General features: G+C 38.4%; 2 protein-coding genes across 3 annotated transcripts; one reads left to right on the top strand and one right to left on the bottom strand.

Moving 5' to 3' along the window:
• Nucleotides 1–181: 181 nt before the first annotated feature.
• Nucleotides 182–14,615, bottom strand: LOC139946384 (general transcription factor IIF subunit 1-like). 2 transcript variants are annotated; one of them, XM_071944029.1, is made up of 13 exons: nt 14,492–14,615; nt 13,046–13,128; nt 11,565–11,637; nt 10,773–10,969; nt 9,439–9,609; nt 8,232–8,367; nt 7,735–7,819; nt 7,415–7,556; nt 6,725–6,891; nt 6,259–6,338; nt 3,843–4,008; nt 2,495–2,585; nt 182–2,109 (listed from the first exon to the last, which is right to left on the bottom strand). In XM_071944029.1, the coding sequence occupies exons 1-13, from the start codon at nt 14,504–14,506 to the stop codon at nt 1,902–1,904; spliced, it is 1,614 nt and encodes a 537-aa protein (XP_071800130.1). In that variant the 5' UTR covers nt 14,507–14,615; the 3' UTR covers nt 182–1,901. The 2 variants fall into 2 exon arrangements, with proteins under 2 accessions (XP_071800130.1, XP_071800129.1); XM_071944028.1 differs by having other exon boundaries at nt 183–2,109; nt 3,843–4,011.
• A 261-nt stretch (nt 14,616–14,876) lies between these two features.
• On the top strand, nt 14,877–21,295 carry LOC139946396 (solute carrier family 25 member 48-like). The gene is made up of 9 exons (XM_071944041.1): nt 14,877–15,035; nt 15,883–16,036; nt 16,922–16,990; nt 17,614–17,676; nt 18,006–18,078; nt 18,868–18,915; nt 19,774–19,913; nt 20,486–20,551; nt 21,109–21,295. Exons 1-9 carry the CDS (start codon nt 14,978–14,980, stop codon nt 21,281–21,283), a joined length of 846 nt encoding a protein of 281 aa, XP_071800142.1. The 5' UTR covers nt 14,877–14,977; the 3' UTR covers nt 21,284–21,295.
• Nucleotides 21,296–21,847: the final 552 nt, after the last annotated feature.

Genomic DNA, 21,847 nt, shown 5'->3' with positions numbered 1-21,847 from the left:
AAAATGAGTTGCGTTTATACCACATTAAGTTAAATGGGGAAGCCAACACCAATGGGTTGAGACATGAGAAATGCAAGATAAGAATACCTTCACATGACACATTCTTCCCTTTTTAAAATCAAGGTAAACTAACTTTTATTCAAGAAAATTCAGTGGATTTTTGATTGCTCAGTCGTTATTTAAAGGTGTTCAGCCCGATTCATACTTCCTGCGAATGCGATACAAATGTTGACGTCACAAATTCACAACAAATCGCTCGCAAGGTTGAGTTGTACTGGTTACCCGATTCATGTGTAGTGAAACTTTTTTGTGTGCGTTTGTCGTCTGCTGCCGCTAAAAAGAAAAACAGTCTTATTTCCATGTTAACCACTTTGCAGTGTATTGAACGTTTTGATTGAAGGTTTAAAATCTGTGATTTGCATGAATTGTTCCAATATAAAATGAAGAAGTTCCATTTCCAAACATGTTAAAATTGACTTGAAATTATGAAAACATCCTGACACATGACATCACTCGCAAATACTTTCCAAACTCTTTATGGTAAAATCTCTACTTGAGAAGTAAAGATAATTTATTTCATAAAATTTCTCACATTTTAAATTAAATGTACTACAGCAAATGTTATTAAATTTGGTGGGGAAATGGGCATTTTGAATTGAAAAATAAATTCACACTGTTGGGAGTCTAACCCAAATATTTCCATATTGACCTTGGCCCCGATTCCAAAAAGCTGCTAAGCAAAAAATACTGCTTAGCAAATTTCTTTACTAGGCAATCAATAAGTGGGCACCAGTTGGAACAATGTAAAAGTAAATGGATATTTGGCTGGTACATTTACACAGTTTCTGCTCAGCAATATTTTTTGTGCTTAGAACATTTTGGTGCTTAAAGTCTCTGGAAGTAGTCCCATTTTGGGGGATTCGAACCAAGGCCACACACACACAGAAGAAAACTGCTACTGGGGGAGCATGGCATGTGCAATGATTCAAACATGATGACCAAAGGTAGACTTAAAGGCAGTGGACACTATTGGTAATTACTCAAAATAATTATTAGCATAAAACCTTTCTTGGTGACGAGTAATGGGGAGCTGTTGATGGTATAAAACATTGTGAGAAACGGCTCCCTCTGAAGTGTCGTAGTTTTCGAAAAAGAAGTAATTTTCCATGAATTTGATTTTGAGACCTCAGATTTAGAACTTGAGGTCTCGAAATCTTTCATTATTATCTCGCAAGTTCGATGACCGATTGAGCTCAAATTTTCACAGGTTTGTTATTTTATGGACATGTTGAGATACAGCAACTGTGGAGGCTAGTCTTTGACAATTACCAATAGTGTCCACTGCCTTTAAACACCGGATATCAAAGGAAATGCCAGGAAGATTACCAGCTCCAAGAGCCAGTTTGTGATTACACAGAGTTGGATTCGAACCCAAAATAATAAAAGGTAAGCAGTATAGCTGTGGCTAATGCGATCACTTCTTAAATAATCACTTTGTAACTACCTGACTACCAAGAGAGGGATAGATATTTGGCAATCAATTTGGTTGATTAATACCTTTTTGTGATTTCCCATGGTGGAAATCGAACCCCAAATAATAAATGGTGAGCAGTTTAACTGTGAATAATGATAAGGGGAAACCTTCCTTTTGATTAACCCAGTTTGTCATTAACAAAAGTGAGATTCGAACCCTAACTCATTAAAGTAAGCAATGTAATTGCCTATTTTTGGCAATCATTTTATTGATAACCAATTTGTGATGGGTGGGGTTTATTAACTCCTAAACTTTAGGAAGAGTCCTAGGACTAATCCTAAGGACTATCTTTGTGAAATCGACCCAAGGGTTGGGTTAGAACCCAGAACATTGAACAGAATGTAAAAATGCGGAAAATATAGTAATCTCATTGTTTGATGAACCAGTACGTCTTTCCTTTAATCTTTGTCTGCTGAGGGTTCAACTTCCTTATGATTTCAGTGAACTGTTTGACAAGCACGTCTGACTTGAGTCCGATCTTCTTGGATTTGAGTTTGTAGAGGAGGTCTTTGGTTGTCATGGGTTTTCGCATGAGGTAACGTCTTATGACATCCTCGGTCAACCCAACCGTCTCCCTGAGTTCGACAAAGATAATGTAAAAATTAGTTGAGAACATTAATGGTTTATTTTTATCACTTCCGGGGGTATACGCAGTTCGCCTGCACAGTTTTAATTGGCATACGGTCACTTTTGTTGCGCCATTATTTTAAGTTGCTTACGACAGCTCCCTTAAAGGTCTTATTGTCCGTGACTGATATTAAATATTTCAGAGGTAACTGATTTTGCATCAGAACATGAATCATTGCTTGTGTTTCAAAAACGAATAATGTGTGAAAAGTTTCAAGATTTAAGAATATATTTCATTGATTTGGTTTTACTTTGACTCATCCTGGATTTACCCGATCTAATTAATTTCTCCTAAAGTGGAAACAAATTAAAAGGAAAAGGCATCAAACTTACTTCCCCGGTGTTCTTGACGCTGATGCACTCTCTTCTGTTTTATGTCGCTTTGAAGAGTGAGCTTCATCGGTACCTGGCCTCTTTAATGATACTAAAAAATAGACAAAATATTCACCAAAATTGATTACAATTTCCTGGAAACTGCTTTGAATGTTGACTGTTTTAAGAACCTACTCTTTTTGGTATTTATATAAAAAAAAACTATTGTCTGTGTTGTTGTGGCCAGTTTTTATGAGATTTTGTTTTGACTGAGAAAACAATTTTCATGTTTACATGTTGAACAAACAAATCTAACCTTATCCAACCTAATCTAAAGGTATGATACATGAAAGTTTGTAAATTGAGAAAAAATTAATAAAGACAAGATCTTCTCATTTAAAGCCGTTGGAGACTTTCGGTAAACAGTATTGTCCAAGGCCCACACTTCAGGTATCACAACTTCTATATAAAAAAAAAAAACTTGTGAAAATTTAGGCTCAATCGGTCATCGGTGTCGGGAGAAAATAAAGAGAAAAACCCACCCTTGTTTCCGCACGTTTCGTGTGTCACGCACGTTTCATGTGTTAAAAATAAATTCGTAATTCTCGATATCGAGATATGCTATTGTTTTAAAGTCACCTGGAAGTGGTATTTTTTCAAAATAAAGCTTTTGTCACTAATATATGTGTTTTGATGAGTGGAATGTGAATAAACAGTTAACTAAGGTTTTAAAAAATCAGTTCTTATGTTATTTACAAATTTAAGAGTAGACCCCGACCCGAGAGGGCGCTGTTCGTGACGTCAATCGAGGCAGACTTTGCCTGTAATGCGTAGAGTAAACACAATTGCAAAGTACATGTACGGACCAAGTAATGAGTTTGTAAGTTTCAAAAAAATAAATAATTGTTTTTTTTCCGGCAATGCTGATCAGGTGTATTGCTGCTGAATGCAGAAAAACACTTTTTGAAATGTACCAACTCACGACTTGGACGTATATGTACTTTGCACGTGTGTTTACTATACGCATTGCAGGCAAAGTCTGCCTCGATTGACGTCACAAAAGGGGTAGGCGGAGTCAGCCCCCAAACAACTTTATATATTTTTTAAACATATAAATCGTGACGAACAATTACTAAAAAAATTGTTTTATTGTTCGTAAGTATATACTCTTATGTTTGAAAGAAAAACAATTCTATTTCCAGGTGACTTTAAATGTTTTCTAAAAAAGTCAACCTTTTCATGGACAAATATTTCAAGAGAAGTCTTTCACCATTACCTTCTGTTAACCCTGTAAGTTATTTGTAAATCTGTGAACTTTTAATTTTTTTCTGTTCCGAAAGTGTATAATGGCTTTAAAATGGAAACATACCTCTGTCTTGAAGTTTATTCGCTGCATCAGAAAGTGTACTTGACGTCGCTGTGCTGTTCGTATTTGGATTCTGTGTTGGCGTTTCCGGTCTGCTCGCACTCCTACTAGATGTCTTTGAGGGCGTTTTTTGGCTTGGTGGAGTGGCTGGCCTCTTGGACGGTTTCTTCTGCTGTCAGAAAAATATAGTAAATAATAATAATAAAAAGAAACGTATGAAGCGCTTTGTTGGCGAAAAACAGCCTTAAAGCACTATGTACAAAAACAAAAGCTAGATAACAAAAATAAGTCGTTTGCAGAAAAATTGTTTAAAAGTTATACCAACTTTAAAAATTACCTACAAGAGACAGATAATTATAAGGATCGCTCACTGGTCTTGCCAGCCTTTTAGCATTATAAAGGGGTAAAAATACTGTTCAAATAGCTCATGTCAAAAGACATCAGCAGAAAAATACGTTTAATTAAAACTAGATAATAAGCAATTCTCACTGGGCCTAACTTCACTATTAAAGCTGCTATAGCACCTACAAATAGCTAAGCACTAACTTAAAATTATGCTTAGTAGAGTAAGGTTATCAGCCAAAACAGATTTTCATATGTACTATCTGTGACTGGTATCCTGTATGTTTTTGCTTAGCATACTAATTTTAAGCATTACTTTCTGCTGAACAAGCTCTTATAAATCGGGCCCTGGGGTCTAGTCTTAAGACTAGTCTTATCTCGAGATAGGACAAGTTACTAGCCGTACGTTTTTAATATCCCCTAGGACTAGTCCCAAGTTAGGACCTAACTTTTTGTGAAACTGATGCCTGGTCTTGCAAGCTTTGGTCAATGATTGAATTGAATTGTATTGTATTTTATTCCCAAAATGGACCGAACCCCATAACCCTGGGGAAGGTAACATCAATTTACTAATAAATAACCATAAGTGAAGAGGTCGTACAGAAAGCTAGAAGTGTTAACTTAGAAAGAAAACAAACAAATTTAATAAGGAGTACACATACTGTTTCATCCGGCTACGGCAAAATACAATTAGCAGAACAATACTGTTAAAAAGACGAAAATTGTTATACAGCAGGCATGTGAGTAAGTGTCCATGAAAAAAAAGAGGAAAAGAGAAAACCAGCCAAGAAAAAAAGAGGAAAAGATAATATTCCTATACTTTTGTACACAGAGAGTTAAGGATAAAAGAGGAAAGTCAAAACCCCAAAGGAGGAACTCAGCTGAAAAGAGGAAGTCTCACATGCCTGATACAGTAAGAGCATCAATCAAATGAACATCGCTCACAAGTCCTGCCAGCCTTTGGCAATGTGAAGAATTAAAAAACATTAAAGAGAAACATAATTTAAAAAGATACACACTTAGGTCAAAAAAATTACACTTTATAATTATCTTCATTTTAATTATTAGTCCCTTGGTGCAACCACTAAGGAACGATGAGTATATATTTCATTATAAATTGCACAAACAGACCCTTGTCATTTGATTGGTGGACGCGTGTCACACGTCATATGTGAGGCATGACGATCCAAAATTGAATATGGGAGTCCTATATTGATACATATAGGACTAGATTAGAAAGAATACAATGCCTGGTTGTTCTTGACTCCTGCATACAAGTACATTAGAAACATTGACAGTTGATATTTACAACACATGTAGCAAAATTGAATATGGGAGTCCTATATTGATACATATAGGACTAGATTAGGAAGAATATGATGCCTGGTTGTTCTTGACTCCTGCATACAAGTACATCATAAATATTGACAGTTGATATTTACAACACATGTAGCACAATTGAATATGGGAGTCCTATATTGATACATATAGGACTAGATTAGAAAGAATTGTGCCTGGTTGCTCTTGACTCCTGCATACAAGTACATCAGAAATATTGACACTTGATATTTACAACACATGTAGCAAAATTGAATATGGGAGTCCTATATTGATACATATAGGACTAGATTAGTCAGAAAATGATGCCTGGTTGTTCATGACTCCTGCATACAAGTACATCAGAAACAATGACAGTTGACAACACATTAGCTGACATGCAAATCTGTTTTCAAACACAACACTCTGCACAGTGTTTTCAAGATTTCTATGGCACTCAATTCAATTCAATTTAATAAACATTTATTTCAAGATGCCAGTTATAAAAACAGGTAGTAGGTGTGAATAATTGATGTCACATAATAAACAAAGCAACAAAAAACACAAATCTTCGAAAAATGTAAAGTACCCATGAATATCAAATACCCTTATCTATCAAGTACCCTGGTAACCAGGTTTCCCAATAGTCCAGCAGGGGGCGGCAAACGACCCAAGCTCCACTGTGAAGCTGTGCTGGCGCCCCCTACCAGCTGATCGACTTCACGTCTAAAGTACCTTTAACAGACATTTTACCACTAACCTGCATTAACATAGCTGAGTGAATTTTGTTATCGTCGATGTCGCTGTCATCAGAGTCTGAACTACTGGAGCTGCTCTCCCCTACAAAGAGAACAAAAATACAAGATTATCAAACCCTACCAGAGTTTTCACTCGCCCACAGGTCGAGTTAACTAAACTTTTGTGTCGCCTGCAAGTTTTTTTCACTATTATAAGCCCACATGTAATACAGGGATGAGATTCTGAAAAAAAATGAAAAAAGGCTGAAATTTGTTACCGCAACACTATACATGTACTTCCCTTTCAACACACATAAACTATAATTCCCTTAACTATATTTGGGGGTCAAACAAATTTTGGGTGGCCTGCAAGTTTTTTCATTCACCCACACAATAAATGCAAATAATTTTTGTAAACGTAAAAAAAGTAAATTTAGCAAAGTCAGAGATCTTTAAAAGTCGGAACTGAAATAAGGTTAGGTGTCTCACCTTCCTTTTTGACTTTCTCCTCGGTTTTTCCTCGGTTCATCTCGTCTTTTTTCTCCTCTTCTTTCTCTTTGTCCTCCTCCTCTTCCTCCTCCTCCTCCTCCTCAATCTTGTGTAACTCTTCATCAAGACCCATGATGTCAATCTTCTTTTGCTCCTCCTCCTCATCACTGATTAACCAATCACAATGCAAGAAGAGACAAATCAATTAACATATATTATAGGAACACGTTGCCTTGGATCGGACGAGTTGGTCTATAAAAAGCATTTGTAACCGTTTTTTTTATAAAATGCATATGGTTGGACAGATGTTTTAAAAGTAGAATACAATGATCCACACAAGTTTGCCTCGAAATTGCGTGGTTTTCCTTTTTCTGTGCGAACTAACACGGTCGGCCATTTATGGAAGTCTAAACTTTGACTCCCATAAATGGCCGACCGTGTTAGTCAACGAGGTAAAAGGAAAACCAGGCAATTTCAAGGCATGTTTGAGTGGGTTATCGTATTCTACTTTTACAACATCTTTCTACCCATATGCATTTTATAACAAACGGTAACAAACGATTTTCAAAGACCAACTTGACTGATCCAAGGCAACGTGTTCCTTTAACATAGGCCATTTGTGATATGAGCCCAATTCCACAACGCACTGTTTTTTATGAGTTACCAGTTCTGCTTTATATGGCAACATACCTTGAGTCCTCCGAGATGTAGTCTAGTTCCTTGCCTTCAAAATCTCCCTCATCACTTTCCTCTTCCCCTTCATCATCCGAATCTTGCTTCTTTTTCTTGGTTTTTCTCTTCTTCGCTCCCTTTTTCTTTGACTTTGATTTGGCTGTGAAGATATAAATCCTTGAAATTAAGCGCCTTTCAACTACTTTAAAATCCTGTTATTGGCACTTGCGCTGTCGGATGTTTAATGAAATAAATAAATATATGAAACCTGAAATTTACAAAAAAAAACTTCTCTGGAAAATTGACAAGGAACGTTTATAATCAGATTGATAGCTTACCAGCTGGTTCATCATCATCGCTATTGTATGCATCACTCTCCTCCGACGTCATCAGATCTTGATAATCGTCATCTTCTGTAATCCTCTGACGAACAAAAATGATACAAAACACTTTATATTCATGAGTCAAAACAAGTAATATGCTTGATTTATTTCACAGAACTCGGGAAAGTACTGATTTTACTAGGCCTTGGCGAATAATTCAAACACTGCCATCCAGCGGCGGGATAAAATATCCGAATATCCAGTTAATTTTATGATAGTTGGCCAGCGGTTAACCGAATACTAAATTTCACTATTCGCCAAGCACTTGCGTTTACCATGTTTACACTTCGGGTTTTGATTTTTTTTATTTCAATAAATAAATAAATAAATAAATAAATAAATAAGTACAAAATAAATAAATAAAATAATTCCTAAAAAAGAAGATAAAAATAATACTAATAACAATAATAATAATATTAATAATAAAAAATTAGTTGGACGGACAATCTTACCAGATCAACCTTCTTCTTTCTCGTCTTGGTCTTGGCCTTCAACTCTTCCTCATCCTCCTTACTCAGTTCCTCCCCGGCGCTTTCCTTCATTCTCTTCTCTACCATCAGGGTGAAGAAATTAAAGGTGCGGTCTCTCCTACATAAAAAAAAATTAATTAGTATTTTGAATTATCGTCAAAACACTAGCTCTCTCAAAAAAGGATTATTTTTGGTGGTGGTTCTAAGCCATCTACTAACAGCACAGGGGTGGATTTCACAACAAGTTATAACTAGTCATATTTCAGTTTAAGACAAATTACTTAGGACTAGCCTTAAAGGCAGTGGACACTATTGGTATTTACTCAAAATAATTATTAGCATAAAACCTTTCATGGTGACGAGTAACGGGGAGAGGTTGATGGTATAAAACATTGTGAGAATCGGCTCCCTCTGAAGTGCCATATTTTTCGAGAAAGAAGTAATTTTCCACAAATTTGATTACAAGACCTCAGATTTAGAACTTGAGGTCTCGAAATCAACCATCTAAACACACACAACTTCGTGTGACAAGGGTGTTTTTTCTTTCATAATTATCTCGCAAGTTCGATGGCCGATTGAGCTCAAATTTTCACAGGTTTGTTATTTTATGCATATGTTGAGATACACCAACTGTGAAGGCTAGTCTTTGACAATTACCAATAGTGTCCATTGCCTTTAAGTTGTTAATACCTCCCAGGACTAATTCCTATTCCAAGCTAAATCCCCCTGAAAAAAATTAGCAAAACATGACCCACACCATGCAAAAAAAACATGACCCCTGCCCCCCACCCAACCTGAAAAAGCAATGTTCTTTCCCTTGTGCCCCCTCACCGACTCACACCCCCACCCCCATCCATGACATCACCCAGGGTCTGGAATTCACTTCCTAAAAACCTCAGGGAAATACATAACGCCTTCATCTTTCAGCAGCAACTCAAGACACACCTGTTCACACTTGCTTTCCCGAACACTTGAGAATTCCCTCTTTTCCATCTTGATCGGCGCCTTTGAATGGTTTTACACCAGACTTAGTGCACCTTGATAAATACTGTTTAATTATTAATTAGGGAATAACAGTGCGCGCTGTTAATTATTATTATGTGACCAATTCCTGGCATTTCTACAAGAATGATTGCTTGTTCCAAATTCCAAGACAAATCAGAGTAACCCAACACCCTACTACACCCACCTTCCGAATTCCTCCTCCGCCTCCTCAGCTGTCAACGTCTTGTGTTTAGCAACGGACGTGAAACTGTACCAAGAATCAACCGGCGAGGCTTCAAAGGTGCCGTCGGCTTGCTGCTTAAAGATGTAGTAGTTGGAGTTCTCACTGATCAAACCTTCCTTTTTACCCTTGAACCTGCAGGAAAAGATATCAATCAAGATGGTAAATAACAAGGGAGCACACAACGACGCATATAGGCCTGATACAGGCCTGATACTTCACGGAGGCAACAAGGGCGATTTCCTCCATAGACCTTTTTGCAAATACCCACTGCGCAAGTGCTATCTGTTGAATGATGTGAATGCTGGTCTAGCAACCATTAAAACTTTATCACTTGCTAGACCTGCATGCACTAAATTCAGCGCCTAAAGTGATTGTTAGGAGCATTTGCGATAAGGTCTAGGACCCATAGTCATTGCCTTGGTGCCCTTAAAATGCTCTTCAAGTAGTAATTTACAATTTCTTCAAAGGGTGCCCTTTACCAAGGAGAAAGTGCCTTGGTGCCCTCGCCTTCTAAAAACCAAGCATACAGGCGTGAGGGAGACACGCAGTTCTTAAAGACCTTGTCAAAATTTGTCCAGGACAATCAACGGATAAGTACCATCCGGGACAAGGTTTTTTACCCGTTGTTGGAGAAAACATGAGAGAAGTTCTCATTGTCTAGGGTTATATGTGTTTACCAACCAAAGAGACTTAGATCGCTATCTACTAGAAAACAAGCAGAGTGTCTCTACATGGCTCTTCTTCATTCTACAAGGCACTGGACACCTGTAGTTATTGTCAAAGACCAGTATTCTCACTTGTTGGTGTAGCCCAACATACGCATAAAAAACAAATCTGTGAAAACTTTGACTCAATAGGTCATCACAGTTGCAAGAGAATAATGAAAGAAAAAAACACCCTTGTTGCACAAATTTGTCTGCTTACAGATTCCTAATAAAAGGCTTCAGGCCTGACATCTTTTAATATTTGACTGTTTGAGTGAGAAATTACTTCTTTCTCAAAAACTAGGTTACTGCAGAGAGGGAGCCATTTCTCATCAACAGATTACCGCTTGTCGTTACCAAGTTAGTTTCTATGCTAACAATTCTTTCAAGTAATTATCATTAGTGTCCTGCAGCCAGTTTCAAAACACGCTCTGAGGTATAATCCAATCTCCGGTTTGGACAAAAAAATCGTCCAAACATAGGATGGGTTCAGTGATCCTATCGACTATAGATACGGACTTGAACTCGTCCTAAGATTAATCCTAAGTTAGGAATTGTTAGGAAACCGACGGCATAGCCAAATCTACTTACTTCTTGCCTGGATTGCCCAGTTGTTTAAGGATCCACGGCTGGTTTTCTTCTTTGTATTTCTTGGCAACAACGCCGTACTTCTTCCGCCTCGCCTCTTCCCTCACCTCACGTCCGAACTCGCTGCCGGCTCCATGGGTCGGCATATCTGGATTCAGCATCTTGAATTCCCTCATGTTGTTCTCGCGTTCCATCTTGGCCTAGAAAATGAAATAATAATAATAACCCGTTTTTAATAAGGGCTTTTCACACCTGAAGGGCGTTTCAAAGCTTCCAACATTATTACCCCTAGTCAATGGGTATACAGCCTGTGCAACAAATATGCGCTACTAAGCTAAATCAATCACAAGAACCATCTCTGCCCTCACAGGTACGTATTTACCCCTGGGTTGAGAGAAGCAATTATAGTAACAAGTGTCTTGCTCAGGGACACAAGTGTCATGACCGGGAACAGGACTTACACGCCAATGACTTTATCACCAAAACTTGATTTGAACCAACGACCTCCGGATTAGCATGCCAACACTCTAGTAGCCCTATTTGGTGGTCTCCCTTGTTCATGGGTGTCAGTAAGACGCAACACAACCCTTAACTGCTGTGTAGACAGCAATCACACCTAAGTCTTGACACCATTTGAAAATTATTTTTGTGACTCGTTTTAGTCATTTCTCAAAAACTACAGCACCTCAGCAAGTAATATTTTAAGGGAAGCTTTCTACCATCATTATCTTCAAATTGAGTAAGTTTAATGTTAATCTGTGGACATTGTCTAATTGTGTTAATTGTCTAATTTACCTGTTTCCATTTGGACAAATCCACATTGTCTCCTCTGTTAAACTGCATTATGCTATATTTCCTTGACTGTTTCCTGTCAACAATAAGAACAGAAAGAGTTAAAGGCAGTGGACACTATTGGTAATTACTCAAAATAATTACTAGCATGAAACCTTACTTGGTAAAGAGTAATGGGGAGAGGTTGATAGTATAAAACATTGTGAGAAACAGCTCCCTCTGAAGCGACGTGTTTTCAAGAAAGAAGCAATTTTCCACAAATTTGATTTTGAGACCTCAGAATTAGATTGTGAGGTCTCGAAATCAAACACCTGAAAGCACAAAACTTCGTGTGACAAGGCTGTTTTTTCTTTCATTATCTCACAACTTTGACGACCAATTGAGCTCAAATTTTCACAGGTTTGTTATGCATGTTGAGATATACCAAGTGAGAAGACTGGTCTTTGAAAATTACCAATAGTGTCCAGCGACTTTAAAGGCTTCATATCAGCCTGGCTGCCACATGATTGCATTTTGGGCAGAAGGGTTCTTGCCCACAGTGGTTGGTGCCGAAAAACCCACCAGACACTCGGGATTCCCCAACCATATGATCTATGTAACTGATCCATCTTGCAATGGTTTCAAGGAAAACAATTTTCGGACACTAAAGAAATCCTTGGCCGAACCCTGGGGCAGTGTCCGGAATTTAGTATAGGTGACCCAGGCATCAGTGTGAACCTTGCTAGTGGTCAGTGTTGTAGCTCGACAAATTTTTGTGGTGGGCTATAGACCTACAATATTTTGATTTATGGACAATATTTTGATTTATTTTGGGGGAAATCTGTGCTGGGCACCACATTGTATTTTGCCAAGCACTACCCACCATGACTACAACACTGATAGTGGTAATGAATTACATAATGTATGTGACCCGTCACCACAAAATGAGCTAAAAGCCGGAATTTAAAATAAATTAGCTATTGGTATTTCTGAGTTCTGCAGATCAAGAGCTTTCTTATGGTTGAGAACACTTAGGGTAACAATAATCCTCCAAGCAGACAGAGCTTGTTGAAACAAGAGAGTTCTCACCTATCTATTGAGCGACTTTTAGCTCATTTCGTCGTGACAGGGCCCAATTTCATAGAGCTGCTAAGCACAAAAATTTGCTCAGCATGAAATTTCATCCTTGATAAAAACCGGATTACCAACAAAATGTCCATTTGTTTCATGTTGCTTGTACTGGTCTTCAGTCTGTTGTTTGCTTTATCCTAAAAATCACGAGGAAAATTGGTTGGTAATCCTGTTTTTATCAAGGGAGAAGTTTCATGCTAAGCAAATTTTTTTGCTTAGCAGTGCTATGAAATTGGGCCCAGGCCACATACAATAAACAGAACCCCACTGTTGTTTTTCTGCTTTGATTTTAAATTTTTCTCAAAAATGAGACACAACATTATGAATTATGATACTTATATAGTTATGTCGCAGGGCTAGGTGTGATGACTTACGTTTGTAGTTTGACAATACACTTTGCTGGTTCGGCTGGTCCCATTGTAGACGATGACGGCCTTGAAGGTCCTTTACTAAAGCCCTAAAGTTTGAAGAAAAAAACAACATTGTTGAACTTACATCAATGTGGATTTTGTTAACACCCCTACATTTAAGCCATACACTTCAGGTATGCTGATACTTCACGCACTATTGTCTATAGTTAAACATGAATAATTTTGTTGATCCACTCGCCCTTGGTAGACTTCCACAAAAATTGGATTTATAATATAGCCCACAACTAAAATTTATCAAGTGCACCAACAAGGCAATGACCATTGCCTTGGTGCACTTAAAGGGTACACCTTACCGAGGATTCTGAGAAAACGATGGGAATTTATTGTTTGTTCTAAGAAAAATTGCGGAGTGGATTTTTTGGACCCACGAAACGCTCAATAAGACAAAGTATGAGTACAAAGAACACTAGATACATATTTTGGCGAGATCTGGTTGACAAAATAACAGTAGGCATGCAAAACTGAAGAAGGGTAACAAGTTTTAACAGGGATGTTGTAATGACAAAAACAGTACAAGTAACAGTATTTGTTATTTTTGTATGAGATTCGTAGAGACGATAGCGGAACAATGCTGAAGTTGAACTGCTGATGAGGCACGGTTCATAAAGGCGAAAGCAAATGTGAAGCGAGAGTTACATTCCAAGTACCTGATGATGGAGATAATCTTGTTAATACTTAAATTCATATGGGAAAAGTTTCCGTATGGCGCCACCACTTTTTCATTCGTTATGAAATAGTTTAGTTTCTAATTGACCTCAATGAGACTTCCCTTTTGGTAAAAATGAGTGAAAAAGTGGTGGCCCCATACGGAAAGTTATTCTAAATATGCGCTGTTTTCCAAGTGTGACACAGACAGGGATATTCGCTTCGCTTTCGCAAACTGGTGAAAAAAACTTGTGAAAACTTATTTCCTTTTTGACTTGTGAGAATCTTGAATGAATAAGTCGACAAAGCATCTCACTGAGATGCTTTGGTTGTCAAACAAATTCATTTTCACAAACTGAGACACAATATTTACACAGCGAAAGCAGCAATCGTAGCCCACAATTTTGTGGCCAAGTTTTGATTGACCATGACGAATAAGAACTCCATGGTCTGAGACAAACTCGTGGAGGAAGGAAAAGAGGTACACGGTACACTGCCAGAGCAGGTTGCAAAAACAACGCACACAAAAACAAAGTTTAGTCTGGTTCTATTGCTCGAAAAATCTACGTAATCTCAATGGATACACGGGGTAGGAACACGACCAAAATACAGCGACAGCATTTTTATCCTTCTTCATGTGAGGAAAACACATTCAAAACATATTTCTAACTGCAAATATACAAAATTTTAATATAGAAATCGGTCTAAAGATACTAAAAATTGTAATCTGAATCGAATACTCACCGCTTTAAGAGACATAATGACAAACTAGTTCCGCTGCGTTGTACTGTCCCGTCACACTTCGTTTTGCCGACCCACTGACCTCTAACCTCCCAGCGTAGACCTCACCACTTTTGAGGGGACTGACAACAATTTTTATCTTTGAAAAGGGGCTCAATGCAACAACTAATCCTCGTATAATTACTAAAAAAGAACATTAAAATGTTTAACTTGATGGAGCACAAACCAATTTAGTTATCAATAAAATAATAATACCGATCAATGGTTGAAAATATTTTAGAATTCTTGAAAAATAAAACTTTACCTATACAATCACCCCCAAGGCTACAATGGATTGCTCTTAAAAGAAGTCAATATACAACATCACTCGAAAGAAGATGAGCTGCGGTTATCGGCGGAGGTTCGTGTGGTGAAAGTTATCAACAGAATTAATTGTCATCTAATTTGCATTTTATTAATTCAGTATTTGAAACTTTTTGTAGCATCAAAATGACACACAATGAAAGCAGAGGACAATGGTACAAAGAGGGAGGCATAGGTCTCGGAGGTAAATATAATTTGGAAGTCTTCCTCCACTTTTTTTTTTTTTTTTTTAATGTAAAAATAAAACTAAATCTAGTTTCTCCAGTTAGATATCATTCATATCATAATAATAATATCATAACAAATGAAAAAGTGTTGACAAGATACGGAAACTTTTCCAAATGTTAATAACACAACTTGTAAATTGTATGTGTATTTTGAGTTAAAAATGCTAGACGTAAACCACCAGGGCCCAATTTCATGGCTTATCGTAAGCACAGAATCTGCGCTTACGGAAGCAGGGAATTCTGTGCTTACGGCAAGCCTATTTTACGAGTAAGCGGCGATTTTTGGTGTCTGCGCGTGCGTACTCCACGTAACTAGGCATTCTACGCTTACATTACAATGCTAGCGCAGAAATTCGGCGCTTGCACGTAAGTGGGGAATCGCGATTATTGTAAGCGAAGAATTTGGTGATAAGCAGAGCCATGAAATTGGGCTAGATAGTACTACTACTAGTACTTAATAGTAGGCTAAATACGCCTCTCTTAATATTTATGCATGACGTCATAATTCTTACCCAAAATGAGGCTATATATGGGCTCAAGTCCCCCATCACTTGCAGTGGCTGCGCCCATCACCTCGTTTTGGATTAGCATTTGTGACGTACCTCATGCATAAATAAGAAAGGCGTATGCAGGCTTTATGTCAAGGTTTGTTTTGCTATTGTCTCCATGTGTTTGTTTATAATGTGAGCTGCAGAGAGGGTAAATCTCAATTTTAAAGCAGCCCTCTGACAGATTGCAGTATGATAGCCATGATAATTGATAACTAAGTCCGAGTGTAAAACTTTGAACGCACTGTTCTTGCAGTTGGCGTCTTATATGGGTTCACCAGTGTCTGTGTTGGACATCCGTTCGACACAATCAAGACCAAGATGCAAGCACAGGTTGGCTATGAGAAAGGTGGACTCTTCCGAACACTCAGTAAGACCTTCAAGACACAGGGTGTCATTGGGTTCTATAGGTAAGCCTAAAAAGTAAGCATGAACGCTTACAGGTAAGCTTAGAAGGTTTCAGGTAAGCATCAAGCTAACTCTAGTGATTAGCTAGTCTTGGTGCAAGACATTGTTAATCACTATCACTCAAGGTTCGCGATCCTCCACTCCACTTCTCCTCACTGCGCACACTACTATCGAATGATAGCGTGCACTGTTGGATAACTTCCAGATCATCCCACCACATCATTGGCAGGATCGTGCTTACAGAAATGCCCTCTATCGATGAAATAGTCGCGACGTGTATAGCGTTGAGTGTAAGGGGACTATGGTATTTTCATAGAGGTTTTACCAACTCAACCAAAAACATCTTCCGCCAAGACTAGTGACAAGCCCACCTTTTATGATGGCACAGATTTTTACAAATTGGCCCACTTTTAAGGGCTATTATGGCACTCTTTTGAAGGCACAGTATACCTTTGGTTTTTTTTTAAACTGTTCAATCTTTTTAATCCTATACAAATGTAGACTTGTATCTGAAAAATTCTGAAAAAAACTAGTATCTGAAAAATTTGTTTCAAAAGGTGGGCCCGTTTTTGATATTATTGCCAAAAATCCAGAGTGAATTTGTCCATGCTGGAAGAATGATTTCTATATAGGAAAACACGATCTGGAAACGGTACCGACAGTAGCGCTTCTCAGGTTCAAATTTTAGAGGAAAAAAGCTGAAGTATTTGTCCATGACAACATTACTTTAGAATGCTTTATACTACAGAAAAATGCTGTAGGCTTCCAACCAAAGTTTTTATTGTCCCTATCTTTAAGAATGGTCAAATCACACGAGAGAAACTCACTTTATTATTGCTGAAACCCTTTCTTATCTTTGCTTAATTTGTTTTTGTTCTTTTAAACAGGGGTTCCATTCCGGTCCTGTGGGGTTCAGGCATTTATAGATCCACTCAGTTTGGAGTTTTTGAATCTGTGTAAGTATCAATACAGAAAGGGAATTTTACTTTTGAAGACAGTGGTCAGTTGGCACCTTTGGTAATTGTCAAAGACCAGTCTTCTCACTTGGTGTATCTCAACATATGCACAAAATAACAAACCTGTGAAAATTTGAACTCAATTGGTCATCAAAAACACCATTGTCATACGAAGTTGGTTGCTTTCGATGCTTGATTTCGGGACCTCAAAATTTAATTCTGGGGTCTCAAAATCAAGTGCGTGGAAAATTACCTTTCTCAAAAACTACGTCACTCCACTTCAGTTTTTCACAATGTTTTAAACTATCAACGTCTCCCCATTACACATTACCAATTGAGGTTTTACGCTTATAATTATTTTGATTAACTGATTAACTACCAATTGTGTCCGCTGTCTTTAAAGCAAACCAACATATCATCAGTCTTTGATTATTTGAGTAAGAAATTACCTCTTTCTCAAAAACTACGTTACGTCAGAGGGAACCGTTTCTCACAATGTTTTATACTACCAACAGCTCTCCATTGCTCGCTACCAAGTAAGTTTTTATGCTAACATTTATTTTGAGTAACTGCCTTTATTACTTATATACCTAACCCTTCACCTTGTGTCTCTTTGTTTCCAGTTACACCTTTTTGGATAATCCTTTTTGCAAATATGAGATTCCGTTTACAGCAGGGCTGCAAGTGTAAGTAAAAATCATTGGCCAATCAATGTATTTTCTTCTGTTTTAATCCATGAAATACAAAACTGTGTGTTTCAAGCCTTTACATCTTGTTTTTCTCCAACTCAAATTAATGTTAATGTTTTAAAGTTATATACTACTTCAGAGGGAGCCATTTCTCACAATGTTTTATACTATCAACAGCTCACCATTGCTCGTTAACAAGTAAGTTTTTATACTGACAATTAATTTGAGTAGTTACCATAATAGTGTCCAGTGCCTTTAATAGATTGTTGCGGTACCCGCTGCTAAAATGATTATTAGCTTGTGTTTATTTTCTCTTTGTGGAACAGACAGGTTTTGCTAGCCGGTGCCTGTGGTTCAACTGCAAGAGCTATCATCGAGTCACCTTTAGAACTTGCAAAGGTACAGGAGTTCAAACGTTTGTGGTTTGTTTGAAAAGTTGGACTACAAACTACAAAATTGTGTGCCTAATTAGCCCTTGATGCTCCGATTTTGAAAGGGCAAGGGCACCAAGGCATTTTCTCTTTAGTAAAGGGCACCCTACCTTTTAGGAAATTGTAAATTTCTACCAGAGCATTTCAAGGGCACGAAGGCATTGACCAGGGGGCATGGAGGCAATCGCCTTCAATGCCTCCATGAAGTTTCAGGCCTGTTTAATTTCATTTTTATGAAACAGTAACTTAAGGGCAAAGCCGAGCGCCAGTTAGGGGGCGCCAGTATGCAGGCTGCTCCCTGCTGGGTGAATGGGTAACCCGGTTAGGGATGCGTCTCCTAGTATGCTTCGTTATTGTAACAGTTGAGTTGGGGTGTGAGATTCAAAGCTCACAACAGCACCCAGAAAACTCAAGAAATAATCTCCTAGAATTGTTCCAAACTGTGTGAACCGGAAAAGCTAAGCCCACGCTTCAATACACTGAACTTACCCTACAATGTAATAATATCTGAATTAGAATTCCTGCTGTTAAGCCCGGTTCATACTTCCTGCGAATGTGATACAAATTTTGACGTCACAGCCCTGTTTTTGCACAACAGGGGTTGAGCACATTTCGACTGATGGAAATTTTTCGTTGCGAATTTGTGACGTCAAAATCACATTCGCATTCGCAGGAAGTATGAACCGAGCTTATAGGGAACCCCCACCCCTTCATCTTCAATCCCAAGTAGCAAAATGGATTTGTGTTTCTTTTACAGATCAGAAGACAAACACAGCAAACCTGGCAATTCAGAGGTTTATACAAGGTAAATATTGCTCTTTTTTTACTTGAGTGTTGTGTGGGGCGCCAAGTAATTTCTCAAACTCGGTGATAGACTTCAACAACTATATTTTACAAATCAATGTTTCACTTCGGAATCACTCAACTAAAACACTATAAAGATCATGTTTGTCTTATGAAAGTATAGGATACGACATTGAGGTGTTGAGAAAAGTTTTCCTTTAGCCTATTTTAGCATCTCATATCCCCCAGACTGGTCACAGTATATAAACACAGTTCATTGGCATAACCCATGTAAACACTTTTTGCTACAAAGCAGTGAATTATTCAATATTTAAAAAACTGCTTTGAAAATAAACATACCCCAACAAACTGTATACTTCCTACTAGACGACTGAACCAGTGCCACGTGCCCACCCCCCCCCCATCATAATAAACATCCACATACATGTAGTCCCCACAAGGAAGCAACGCCCCTGCCCCATAATAAGAAGCAATGCCCCACCCCATACTAGGAACAAGGAAGCAATACTACATGTACTAGGAACTTGGAAGCATTGCCCCCCCCCCCCCTCCCCCCACCAAACTAAGAGTCAGAAGTAATCCTGACTATGCCACCTCACCGAACGTGCCTGATGTTGAGCGCAGAATTACACGCAGGCCTCAAAGTATATGGCCTCCGTTGCCCCTGGTCTTGGCCTTGGTGCCCCATCAAAAAATGTTCCCATTGACGTAAAGATTTTTCCAATGGAAGTGCCCTTTGCAAAATTAAAAAGGCCCGGCCCTTTTTTTCAGATGAAGTTCCATACCTGTGAGCGACTAGTTCGACTCCTATGTTAGGAACAGAAATTGATATATTTGTTTGGTTCTATCTTTGCTGCAGGGATTTGGCGTGCATTGGTGTCGTACAATGGGTCTAATGTGTACATACTTCATCTTAATAGACACTCAGAGGAGGCACTTCCCTCAAGCCTTCAATTCTAGCGTTATCGGACCATTCCTAGTATCAGGAGTCGCAGCAACATATCCTTTCTTTAATAGGTGTTAAATTTAATCAGGGTTAAAGAATATTAGTTTTGATTTACCCATATACAATATACACCGATGTGTGTAAGCACTGTATACTCATTACTTTCCAGAGTTCTGTAAAAAAAAATATCACCTGTAGGCGTATTACTCTAGTGGGATTTAAACCCATGACCTTTGCAATTCTAGAGCAGTGTCTCTCCGACTAGACCACAGAGATTGTAGAATTGCAAAGGTCGTGGGTTCGAACCCGAGTAACATGCCTGTGACAGAACCTGGGGAAAGTACATGTACCCAGTATACCTGTATACAGTGATAACACATCGATGTAAGGGTAAAAACCAATATTAATACCCTTTCTTATTTGCTAAAAAAAAAATGAGACGGTGCTCTGTAAAATTGAATCACATAGGGGAAGGGGAATAAAAGTGAGGGACGGGGCTGATGTACGAATTGCTATTCATCTTAAAACAGTCACCAGATTGGTGATTTTTAATTTTCAACAGTTTGAAATCTGTATTAATTTTTTTTTTCACTATTTCTTTACCATTCCTTGACTTTTTTATCACGCTAGGCTGGTGGATTGTTTGGCCTTTGGAATACATGAAATCACAAGTACAAGGCAACTATGGAAAGTAAGAATGCAGTCTCGAGCATAGAACTCAAATTTAAATCAAACTCAAATTCTGATGGCCTAGTCACCAGAATGGGGTTTGAATCTTTGTCATGTCGTCTTTGGTTTTTTTTAGCAAGATTGTTGTGGTCGAGCGGATAAGAACACTGGATTCAAGCTCTAGTGTTTCTAATCAGCAGAGTGTGGGTTATAGTCCAGGTCGTGACACTTGTACCGTTATTGTCATGTCCTTTGGTCCCATGTTTTGTGTAATGCTCGTAACCAGAACCCAGTGCGTGTATCGAAAAGAGAAGGGGTTTGCCGCTGTGTTCCTGTGTTTGCCGCTGTGTTCCTGGTCTGATCGTCAGCATATTGCACCACATTACCTTGTAAAAAGCTTTACAGAGTGCTATAAAAGGTTGGATCTCATACTTTGAAACGTAGCTCCACATATACCGAGCTCTTTGAAATAAACCCATGGATGTTATAAGAAACGAGCATTTGTATTTTTATTTATTAGAAGTTTTCAAAATGTTGTTGAAGGTAGTCTTGCTTTTTTTGTCATTATTACTTTTGCAGAGACATGCCGGTCTTAAAAAGAATGCGGCTGGTCATCAAAGAGCGAGGAGGGTTTTTTGGTCTCTATCGCGGAATCGGACCCGGGACTATTCGTAGTTTCATTGCAAATGGGACTGCTATGATCGTTATGGCCAACGCCCAGAAGAAGGTGTCGGAATGGGGCTTACGAGATTGAGATGATAACGTTCGAACGGCAACAAGGCTGACACTGGCGCGCTCACATACCCATAGTGATCCTATCGAGAGGGAAGTACCATTATCGAGCAGGGGAGTGACCAGTTTCCCATCAGGAGGGAAGTACCATTATCGGGCAGGGGAGTAACCAGTTTCCCATCAGGAGGCAAGTATCATTATTGGGCAGGGGAGTAGCCAGTTTCCCATCAAGGAGGGAAGTATCATTATCGGGCAGGGGAGTGACCAGTTTCCCATCAGGAGGGAAGTACCATTATTGGGCAGGGGAGTAGCCAGTTCATGTAGAGGGTGAAGCAAAACTAGAGATCTTATCCACCACGTGGGAAGGTCAGCCATTGAGAACATATTCCAGCAGGGTTTGTAAATATCGTAGAGATTCTATCCAGTAAGATGCTATAAGAACAGGGTAAAGAAAAATCATGAACTTGTGTAGAGACGTCGAAAATTTGCTGTTTAGTAATCATGTGAGGCTTGCAGTTTTATTGACATCAGTTTTTTATTGTAGAAAAAAAATAATGCAAAGACTAATGAACTGAATTATTTATGC

The sequence above is a fragment of the Asterias amurensis genome, chromosome 13 (assembly GCF_032118995.1).
Source record: "Asterias amurensis chromosome 13, ASM3211899v1".
In the NCBI taxonomy this organism is placed as follows: Eukaryota; Metazoa; Echinodermata; class Asteroidea; order Forcipulatida; family Asteriidae; genus Asterias; species Asterias amurensis.
Note: the sequence above shows the minus strand (reverse complement) of the source record. Positions and strands in the feature narration are given on the sequence as shown.

What these genes read in the sequence shown, in the direction of transcription:
- LOC139946384 (XM_071944028.1), bottom strand. An exon ending in TGTATTGTCAAACTACAAAC is followed by an intron (nt 11,638 to 13,045) that starts GTAAGTCATCAC and finishes TATTGTTGACAG; the next exon opens with GAAACAGTCAAGGAAATATA. An exon ending in GCGGAGGAGGAATTCGGAAG is followed by an intron (nt 8,368 to 9,438) that starts GTGGGTGTAGTA and finishes TTTTTTATGTAG; the next exon opens with GAGAGACCGCACCTTTAATT.
- LOC139946396 (XM_071944041.1), top strand. Translation starts at nt 14,978, where the DNA reads ATGACACACAATGAAAGCAGAGGACAATGGTACAAAGAGGGAGGCATA. An exon ending in GGTGTCATTGGGTTCTATAG is followed by an intron (nt 16,037 to 16,921) that starts GTAAGCCTAAAA and finishes TCTTTTAAACAG; the next exon opens with GGGTTCCATTCCGGTCCTGT. An exon ending in TTTACAGCAGGGCTGCAAGT is followed by an intron (nt 17,677 to 18,005) that starts GTAAGTAAAAAT and finishes TTTGTGGAACAG; the next exon opens with ACAGGTTTTGCTAGCCGGTG.